The sequence below is a fragment of the Hippocampus comes genome, unplaced genomic scaffold, assembly GCF_001891065.2.
Source record: "Hippocampus comes isolate QL1 unplaced genomic scaffold, H_comes_QL1_v1.1 scaffold254, whole genome shotgun sequence".
Taxonomy (NCBI): domain Eukaryota; kingdom Metazoa; phylum Chordata; class Actinopteri; order Syngnathiformes; family Syngnathidae; genus Hippocampus; species Hippocampus comes.
The window spans coordinates 265,691-276,791 of record NW_017805874.1 but is presented as its reverse complement, the minus strand read 5'-3'; the positions used below and the strand labels follow the sequence as shown (position 1 = coordinate 276,791).

The 11,101-nt window shown below is 41.3% G+C and overlaps 2 protein-coding genes across 2 annotated transcripts in view; one reads left to right on the top strand and one right to left on the bottom strand.

The window, feature by feature from the left end:
* lrit3b (leucine-rich repeat, immunoglobulin-like and transmembrane domains 3b) overlaps window positions 1-11,101 on the bottom strand; it is a 39,025-nt gene that overhangs the window by 15,495 nt on the left and 12,429 nt on the right. The window lies entirely within an intron of this gene.
* On the top strand, window positions 5,724-6,878 carry LOC109527109 (zinc finger BED domain-containing protein 4-like). The gene is made up of 2 exons (XM_019888827.1): window positions 5,724-6,027; window positions 6,206-6,878. The coding sequence occupies exons 1-2, from the start codon at window positions 5,864-5,866 to the stop codon at window positions 6,849-6,851; spliced, it is 810 nt and encodes a 269-aa protein (XP_019744386.1). The 5' UTR covers window positions 5,724-5,863; the 3' UTR covers window positions 6,852-6,878.

Below are 11,101 nucleotides of genomic sequence, written 5' to 3'. Positions count from 1 at the left end.
GTATTAAACTAATTTAAGCAACAAAAAAACTGAGGAGCCATTTGGGAGCCGAAAGAGCCGGCTCTTTTTAGTGAGTCGAGCCAAAAGAACCGGCTCTCTAAAAAGAGCCGGAATTCCCATCACTACAGTGCGAACAAAACACTGAGCGAATGCTCCCAGCGCACTCTGCCAAGGTGAGCGCCACTGCCCCCTAATGTAGTCGAGGTGCAATTGCACTTTATTCTCGGACAGTAAAAAAAATAAATAAATTTTAAAAAAAGCATGTTCCCCGAGGCCAAACGCGCCCCCCCTGACAGAGCCTCGCGCCCCCCCAGGGGGTGAACCATGTGAAAGAGTATTTTCTGAGGCTGGGGAGCTGGTGTCTAAGAGGAGAAATCGCCTTGGAGCAAAGACACTCCAAAAACTTTTGTTTCTCAATAAAAATTCATAAACTAATCACTTTTTTGTCTTTTATTTCACATGATTTAACAAAAATTTTCTACATAAGTTAAAAATTGTAACTCTGAATTGTAACTCAAATTTGCTATATTTTACATACCAACTCAGTTTAGCACTTACACAAACAAGGAATTTCTTTACCTGCAATGATTTTATAACTACTGCAGGGGTCACTATTGGGTGACCAACACAGTGTCAATACAGTGCTGACACAGTTTGTGAAGTGTGCCAATACACTCCTTGAGGTATCATCGTCCCATCACTACTCTTCATCAATGCAAAATAAAGTGCTGAGATAGACATCAATCACTTCTCGTAGGCTAAGAGGACACAGCAGCTACGCGTACGAGGCGTGTTCTCCTCGAGTTTAGTTTGGCGAAGTGCTTTGCTATGGCTAGCTAAATTGCTAACGCTTTCGGTGCTAACGTTAGCTGTGGCTGCACTCGTGACTGGGTGCTTTGTATTAATGTGGGAGGCGAAACTTGGGCTGCTTTGGTGGGAAGCAAACTCTTTCTTACAAATTAGGCACACCACTCTACCTTTATCAATAGTGCCGTCAGGGCGTTTTTGGAATGTAAATTTTCCACTCATTGGATCGAGATCTCTCACATGCTCCAACATTTTCTCCTCTCTTTTTCTCACCACTGCTTACTTACCCGCCCAACTTCATTGGGAGCCTATCAGCTTCTGCTAAACAAGCCCAAACATAATGACAGCCAATCAATGTCCGCTTCAGGCTGTGACTGACCATTGTTTCCCCATTCTCAACATCTCGAACACAGGAAGCTCACACATAAAAAGCGATATTACAGTGAAACTCCTCTACAACTGTTTGCAGAAAGAAATAATGTTTGCAGCAAGAAATTTTTCACAAGAGGGAGTTTTTCACCGTAGCAAATTTGATCTCAGATGTAAACAAACACACACACACACACGAACACACACACACAACCACAAACGAATGCGTACTCTTTATTTTTATTCTAATAGTGCATAAGTATGAGCATACACTTATTTGACACTTCATATAGTCAGTGTAGAAAGAAAAAAAAAGGGAAAGAAATTGCGAAATTTACGATCAGCATTCACTTTCACTTACATCAATTTCTTGGATAATGTCTTTTATTTTGCTTTTCCGTCTTTAATTTTGATCACTTTTACCCTCTCTTCCAGCGTCAGAGCTCTTCTTGTCTTAGCTGCTTGACATCCAAAGGTTCATTTTGGAGCCATTTTAGCAGTGCAACGTTCTTGCTGCGTCTCAAACTAACAATAACAAATACTTCCAGGACTACTGTGCATGTGTAAACCACTGTGGTGGTTGCTGTTGCCGTTTCTGAACGAAGCAGTAGAGGTCGCTGTTGGATTAGACTTCGTTGTAGTGAATCTCGTCGCGAGGCAAGAGCAGAGAAAAAGATTTCGTATAACGCAACAGTTTTTTTTTTCGTTGTATGGGGGGCACGAAAGTGAGAATGGTGTTAATGCATGAAGATTTTTTCACACTGGGGGGTATTTTCGCCCATGTAGGTTTCGTTGTACAGGAGTTTCACTGGATGGAAAGGCAACCCACCGACAGAAACAATAAAGCTCGAGATTAAAATTATGATTAACACAATTAAAAAAACATAACACAATTGTTAATTGTTGTATATATGATATTTGCTCCATGTATAGCACTTTGTATACTGCAATTGTTTTAAAATGTTCTATAAATACAGTTGAGTTGAGTTGAGTGTTCAGTGCATGTTGAGGCACGAGCAAGACGAAGCAAGCAAGTAGCAACATGAAGCTAACTGCGGTGGTCACACTCAACTTTACAAGTTACATAGGCAAGCACGGCTGGGCTTCTCTGAGATGTTCGGGACACACTCTGAATTTAGTTGTACAGGACACACCTAAAACAACAAAACCGTTGTTCATTGTGTGGCTTTTGTGAGCTTCATGGGGGAACTTTGTAAGAAAAATGAACCCAACTGTACTGTACTCAACTTAAATGTTTCAGCTCTGAAATAAAGAGAGCTGTCGTGTTGGTTTTTTAAAACATACACTTTATTAATTCGTTTAACACTCAAGAAAATATAGACACGTCTTTGTCCGTCTCCGTGCCTTCTCTTCTCTGGTTCTAGTGATGTGTCGTACGCGAACGAACCGGCTCTTAGAGCCGGCGCTTTGAAGTGAACGACGGGAGCTGGCTCCTAATCGGGAGCCGCTCCTAAAAGGAGCCGACTTTTTTTTTTATCCTGTTTTTCCCCCCCTTCGGTTAAAGCCGCACGTGATTGGTGGGAGAGGAGAGAGGGGGGGGTGACACACACACACACACACACACACACACACACACACACACACACACCCACACACACACGCTGCAGTGAGGAGAAGCGGGAGGGGTTAGAGACACACAGCAGCACACTGTGAGCAGCACACGAACAGGAGAGACAGGGAGGTGGAAAGTGGAAAGGTGAGAAACGCAGTGAAATTTGGACTCATTTCAACTTAATTGATAGTTCAAAGGCAGAGTGTAGACCAGGGGTGTCAAACTCATTTTTGTCGTGGGCCACATTTTAGTGACGGTTTCCCTTGGAGGGCCATTATGAATTTGGGCAAACCACATAAATGTTTAATCCTCTCCACATATCACAGATACAGCACACAACAAATTAATGAATAACTAGTTTTAAAATCAGAAGTCAAGAATAATGACTGTTATTGTGGATTACATATGACAATTTGAAATTTTGGTTCAGACTTTAGCAAGCATCATGGAACTTGACATGCCTGATTTGATTTCGCGGGCCACATAAAATGATGTGGCGGGCCAGATTTGGCCCCCAGGCCTTGACTTTGACATCTATGGTGTAGACTGTGCAAGGTTAAAATATCCCATCGATCAGGCTCCACAAATAACCTGCACAGGCACATAGTAACAGTCCACCGATCAGTACAATTTGAAGAGAAAAGACAAGCAAGGGAACCAGCTATTAATGAAGGTGCTAGTGTGTCTGCAAATGTTGCTGCTGCTGCAAATGTCACAACCACCTAGACGTACAACCCAGAGCTCGATGAGACACTTTATGCAAAAAGCTATAAACCCAGCAAAACAGAACACAATTGACGAGGAACTGGGTAAAATGATTTCAAGTGATTTTCAGCCATTTTCAACCGTGGATGACAAAGAATTCAGAAGATATACTCATGCTCTCAATCCAATGTATGTGTTATGTTTCGGTTTGTGACCAACAGGTGGCACTGTAGGGTTCCCCCTTCAGCTGCACACCTGTTGGTCGTTATGTCCTTAGCCGTTTAAAAGGACTCCTTCCCGACCACTCATTGTCGGTCGGGTCATTGTTGCTGTTGGCTGCTGTCATGTTTGTTCTCAGTCATGTTTCGGTTATGGTTAGTTTTTGCTTCTGTCACGTTTGCGAGGTGGTGGTGGACCCCAAAAAGCAGGCAGGAGCGAGGAGCAGGGTGTACTTGAAAGATTGTATTAAAACTCAGAAAACTAAATCCAAAACAAAGTCCAAAGTATCAAACAAAACACATGACTGAAGATAAAACATAACAATGACCAAAACCTGACTGGAACAACCATGACACCAGCCAACAAACAAACAATGACCTGACAAGGAGTGGTCAGGAGGGAGTCCTTTTAAATGGCTAATGACAGGGGCATTACTAGGTTTCAAGAACAAGGGGGGCTTAGCCCCAAGGGGAACACAGCCCCTTTAGGGGGGTCCGGGGGCATGCTCCCCCGGGAGAATTTTTTTCTACATTCTGTTCAAAATCCATCAATTCCGTGCACTTTGAGAGCAAAATGAAGAGGCTATGAAGAACTACACACATCACATTAGTATCCTCTTTACTATGATGGGGCTTCCTCCCCTGGACTTTAACTGGACTAGATAATAGAAATTATAAAGAGTTCAAAAGTTCAATCTTGGTTGTTCAAGGGAATTAGAAGGATGCCCGATAACATAACCTATATGACAGTAGGCCTATATTCCTCTCTACCAAAATGTATTAATATATGCTTAGCCCCCAGAAGACTATGTATTTTGAGATGTCTGCTGTGATATGCAATTTAAGTTAGTACAATGAGATGCAAAAGCTTCATCCCTTTGGAAAAACACAAGTTTGCTGCTAAATCCTTACTGTAAGCTCCGATTGCATTTTGGGAACAGCCTTGCAAGTAAAATTAGCCTTGAGATCTGATAGACTCACCTGTCCAGCAGAGCTCCCCCCCTCTCTGTGCGTCTTTAGCCTGATAAATTTATTTATTTTATATTTATTTATTTATTTTATATAGGCCAAAATCTCAATAGGTGTTGCCTCAAAGAGTTGGTGTAATGATTATTTGTGTATTTAATAATAAAATGTTGCTTACTTTTTATTAAGCACCACCTTAATTTATCCAAAAGTGAACACTTGTTACAGTGCAGTTTCTGCTGTTACTGGAGATATTTTAGCGGACTATAGTCACTAGTTTTACCAGCATGGATGCATTGAATACTTAATTTACCTTTCTAAAAAACTGTCGAATATCCATGCTGTCGACTCAACCTGACTTTCGGCAATGAACTGTCAGTTGTTGCGTTAGCATTTGATGTGGCGATGGTGACAGACACGTCAAATGCTAACTCAACACCTGTTGCGTTCAGGAAACCTGGGAGATTTAATATTACACTAATGGCAGGGTATCGAAATATAATTTAAAATGGCCACATTACATTGAATTTGATGCAATATATTAGCAAAAGTACAGGAAAAATAAATAATACTTTTTTTAAAATAATGCAATGAAATTATTTAGGGGGGCTAAAGACATTTTTAGGGAGGCTGAAGCCTCCCTAAAATAGGCCTAATGACGCCCATGGCTAATGACATAACGACCAACAGGTGTGCAGCTGTGCGGGGGAGGCCTACAGTGCCACCTGTTGGTCACAAACCGAAACGCGACAGTATGCAATTCCAAGCAGGAAAACACTTTCTCAAAGAATCATCCCAGGCCTATATGACAGAGAACGTGCTGCACTCCAAGAACGGGTCAAAAAAGCCACAGCTGTTTGTCTAACAACTGACTGCTGGATATCCCGAACCAATACATCCTACATGTCAGTTACATGCCACTTGGTTGAAAAATTCAAAATGGTGACCTGTCTGCTGGATTGTTTTGAGTTCAGTGAAAGACACACTTCTGGGAATTTAGCAGAGGAGCTGCTCAAAGTGGCCAAAGAGAGGGATGTGGAAAACAAAGTGGTTTGCTGTGTTAGCGACAATGCAGCTAACATCACCAAAGCAATTAAAACCCTGAAATGGACCCATCACCCATGTCTTGCACACACCCTTAACCTGGTTGTAAGAGATGCTCTGAAGGTGATGAAGCCCACTGCGGACAAAGTGAAGGGGATAGTGGAATTCTTCCACCTTTCACATGCTAAAACGGGTCCTGGAGTCCAAGGATGCAGTCATCTCTACCCTGGCTGTTATCAATGCACCTGTTGATCCTCTGAGCCAAGAGGAATGGGAGGTACTGCAGGAGGCATGCACTGTTCTGGAGCCATTTGAGCAGGTCACTGTGGAGATCAGTGCAGACAGGTACAGTGTACAAATGTTATCACATTATTCTGTTATTATTATTCCGTTATTATCATTTTTATTAGTTGCTATTTTTGCATTGATAATATGAAAATCAGATTAGACACGACCAGAAATAATAATATATACTCCTTAAAATAAAGCATAATTTGAACACTTATTGTTTACTCTTTTTCAGCTATGTTACAGCCTCTAAAGTGTTGATCCTTTGCAAGGGTCTTCAGAAAGTGACAGCTGAGCATCAGACCAGAGTAACCACAGGGAAAGTGAAAGAGTTAGTGGATGCTCTCTGTGTATCCATGGACAGAAAATTTCACAGAATGGAATGGAACACTGTTCTGTCAGAAACCACCATTCTTGACCCAAGATTCAAGAAGCTGGCCTTCACTGACAATAGAGCAGATGATAAAGCTCTTCAGAGAATAACTTCAGCAGCAGAAAGATCCAGCCAGTCAACTCCACTGCCAGGGGGCCAAGAGGGAGAAGAAACACAAGCATCTGCTGTTTGGAGGTTCTTTGAAGACCGAGCAACTGGAAGCACTACAAGACGGAATCCTTCATCAGATGCAATTCTGGAAGTGAGATCCTATTGTGAGGAGCCCCTTTTCCAGAGAAGTGCAGACCCTTTGAGCTGGTGGGAGGCCAAGGATTCAGGGTACCCACGTCTTACACATGTGATGACACGGAGACTGTGTATTGTAGCAACATCTGTCCCCTCAGAGAGAATCTTCTCCAAAACAGGGCAGATATTAACAGAGAGGAGAAACAGGATCAACCCCTCAAAGCTGAGGCACTTGGTTTTTCTGAATGCCAATCTTCGCTAAGGACTAGCTAAAACTTTTACCTGGATGCTGCTTTTTTTCTTTTTGTTTGACAAATTTTAATGTATAATTTGTCATGTGGTAATCAAAGCTTACTTATGTTGTTTTACTGGAAATAGTTAAAAGCTTATAAATATACACAATCAGAGATCGGAACTTTTTGTTGACATTGTTTTGAGATGGGTCTTTGTTTTTGTACTTTGTTTTTGTACTGTAGAATGTTTGGAGCACTCCATGTTGAACTCCATGTTGAGTATGTTCAGAAGAATATAAATAAAGCCATATAAATAATAAATATTTGATATACTGTATATTTTTTACATTAGAAATTCGTTTTACACATAATTTTACATTATTTTTGGTAGTAAATTAAGCAACAAAAAACTGAGGAGCCATTTGAGAGCCGAAAAAGCCGGCTCTTTTTAGTGAGCCGAGCCAAAAGAACCGGCTCTGTAAAAAGAGCCGGAATTCCCATCATTATCTGGTTCAGCTCGAGAGGCGTTCAAAGACCGCCTCCGAAAAAACATAAATTAACGATTACTTCAAAGACACTAAGAAAAGCGAAAATAATGCAACAAAACAGAAAATCAAACGAGGAAATCACAAAATAAATTCTATTGGGTGTGGGGGGTGAACACACAACAAATGAATAAATAACAAACAATTCTGAGACAGTCCAATCCCTACATAAAGAAAAGCAGAGACAAATGGGAATGCCTCCGCTGATGATCAGATCTAAGGACTTAGTGGACCAGTACGAACGAGATGCTGTCCAGGTTTGTTGGACAATGACGGTCTGTGACCGCAGCTCTTTCTGATCTTTCAGTAAATCCAAGAGCCAAACACCACAATTCGATTTAAAGCTAGAGCATTGTAACCTCAGTGAGGAGCCAACTTAGGTCCTTGAACCATTTAAAGGAGCAAAAGTGGGGAACAATTAGTTATTCTTTCTGCTCTTCTCTAGCTGGTCCAAAATCTAAAAAAATTAACACTGCGTTCAGAGTTTCAAGCTCCATCAATAAAGACATCCCCGGCAAAAGAGGTAGAACACATCACAGAGGGGTGGCAGGTACTATTCTCATTTCAATGTGAAGCTCATAACATAATCTTGCCAGCTGCTTTGGACCCAAGATTTAGAAAATTGAGATTTTTGATTGCTGAAGATGTGAAAAGGAGGAAAGAAAGTCAACTGGAAGCGGAAATGAAGCTTCCAGTGACTCCACAGAAGAAGATAATTCAGCCACAAAAGATCATGGTCACTCATGAAGACTGGGATCATCAGATGACTCCACCAGTGATGATGAGGATGCAGATGAGCAGCTAAATCAAGTGTATTTTGGAGAACATCCTTGTTCGAAAATATGAACCCACTCCTCCGGGGAAAAACAAATGCAGCACAATAGCTAACCTCGGCAAAGCTGGCAAAGTCGCATTTTGGTGTCCCAGCAACACCAACACCCTCACAGCATTTGATTCCTGCTGCTGGGGAGATTATTGCCTTTAAGCGTAGGGCAAGCCTTCGTGGTGAGCATGTTGATATATAGATGTTTCTCCATTTGAATCGTAAGCTTTTTTAAAGGCTAAGGCACTCATTTGCACATAAATGCATAAAGACAAGATACAATACACAAACTCTCTCTCTCTCTCTCTCTCTCTCTCTCTCTCTCTCTCTCTCTCTCTCTCTCTCTCTCTCTCACACACACACAAACACACACACACACACACACACACACACACATTTGGAAAATGTTTATCTTATTTGTTATTAAACTTGTTTAGTTTTGTTATACAGCACATTATACATGCTCCACACAAAGTTAACAAAACTGTATTGATTGTTTTGTTCACAAATGAAAGCCAATTACATAGATTAGGAATTTGGCATGCCTGTCGTTTCCATTTGGTATTCTTTGGGAACAGTATTACATTGCAGTTTGTTCTGTGCCTGAGCAGCAATTTCACAAGTCATGATATAGGTTGGGCGGCCCGGTGAGCGAGTGGTTTGCGCGTCAACCTCACAGTGCAGGCGTCGTGGGTTCGATCCTGGCTCCAGCTTTCCTGTGTGGACTTTGCATGTTCTCCAAGTGCCTGCGTGGGTTTTCTCCGGGCACTCTGGTTTTCTCCCACATTCCAAAGACATGCATGGCAGGTGAATGGAACACTCTAAATTGTCCCTAGGTGTGAGCATGGATGTTTGTTCGTCTCTGTGTGCCCTGCGATTGGCTGTCAACGGTTGTACGCTGCCAAGAAACAGTCAAGCTGACCACATCAACAATTGTGTCTGGTATGCATGACAGTAATATGCTGACAATGCAGTAATACGGGCATCTTCAAACCTTACCTTACTAAGTCATATAATATGGACAATCCAAGGTAAGGTTTAATTTTGAAGTTGTTCCCAGCAGTGCGTTGCGGCCAACTTGACTTGTTACTGTGTGGACAAGCCGAGTGGAGAACAGTGGGAGGAGGAGAATAGGGCTATTATTGTAACAAAACCGTTTACAAATGCGTATCTTAATCCACAAATATGTCAAAAGAATGAGAATCTGTAACCACAGTCACAAAGGCAAAAGAAGTCTACAATAGCGTGACTGAAGTAAAAAATGTGTAATGTGAATCTATAAAATGCGTGATTGAAATCACAAATGTGTCGCAAATTTGCAAACGTGTAGATTTATTTGAGGGATGTATTGTATTGTATTGTATGTCTGAATACATCATTAAATGTGTATATCCAGTATATCAGTAAGTGTGTGATCTGTAAACACCAAGCATCTTGACTGGCTGTCTTATCCCATGACCTTTGCTACATTTTCACTCATTTTGTCCATGTTTGAAATGGCATTATTATCATGCATCCAGTTAGGAAGTGCATGGCTCTATATCGCCTTCCAGTAGCCCTGATGAAAAATTGTGGGCCCCACCATCACTTAGGGCGCTCAACCTTGATCTATGGTCTATAGCAGGGGTCGGGAACCATTTTGACTAAGAGAGCCATAAAAGCAAAATATTTGGAAATGTATTTCAGTGAGAGCCATAAATATATACACACACATACATATACTGTATATATATATATATATATAGAGAGAGAGAGAGAGGTATAGGTATGGTTTTACTTTGTATATCGTGTCTAGATAAGCTTTGTTGCTTAAGAAGTACAGTGTACTTGTTTGCATATCATTGTTTCATGAATAATGAAAAGCCACACATTTGCATTATTGTTGTAATCAGACTTATGATTCATGGATTTATGCTCACGGCACACTAGAATTTGGTAAAGTTGTTGTAGCAAATGCATTGAGATACCTTCGGTAATCGTTCTTATTAATTCATGGTTGATTTACCTTTGTTTTAGTGTAGGCATAAGCTATGAGACCAAAACATGTATCTTTAATAAATGTGATACTATAATCGAGATTAATATGTTGCTTGTTTGTTTAAAAATACAGGGTGACAGGACCTTGAAAAAAATAATCACCTATTGAATCTTAATCGCAATATTGAGGAAAAAAATTGCAACTTGATCATTTTTTTTCTAAATTGTTCAGCCCTAACAGAAACTGTTTTGAAACGTTTGGGTTCAGCATTGCTTGGTGGTCCGGTTCAGATGGTCTTAAAAGCCACTGGTTCCGCACCCTGTTTTAACAGTTACGATCAGTGACACTTTTTTTGTATTTTTTTACTATTTGTAGTTTGCATTCCATCTTTTAATCACATGTAATCCAGGTAAATGTTTTCCCACATGCTCTGAAGATATTCTGAAACGACTTGCGATGTGTTTCAAACATGCACTGGTGAACCCCCACTTCCCTGCGTGTATGGTTTTCTCCTTTTACAGTTGGCCTCCTGTTGTAAATGAACCACAACACTCCGAGAGACCTCAGACCACAATCGAATGAATCGTGGTCAGAAATTCCTCTCAACATTGTGTGTTCTCCTCAGAGTCAGACTGCAGCTCCTCGCCTTTCAAAACCACGTTTTGGGTCGTTCGTGTCTGCGGGGCCTGCATCGTCGTATTCGCGCTGCTTTTGTCGCTCGCTGTGGAAATGAGCTTCGTGCCCCTCTCGCCACGTGTTGCTTCTTCAGGGGGTTCAAGCAAACAATAGGAGACATTGTCAGACCCTGAAATCCAACACATTGCACCAGTTTGTCACACTAACGGGTTGAGCTTTGTCCTGGCATGTGCTTCCCGTCACTCCCAGTTTACATTCCTACTACGGAAACTCAAAGAATCAGTGGCAATGTTTTTT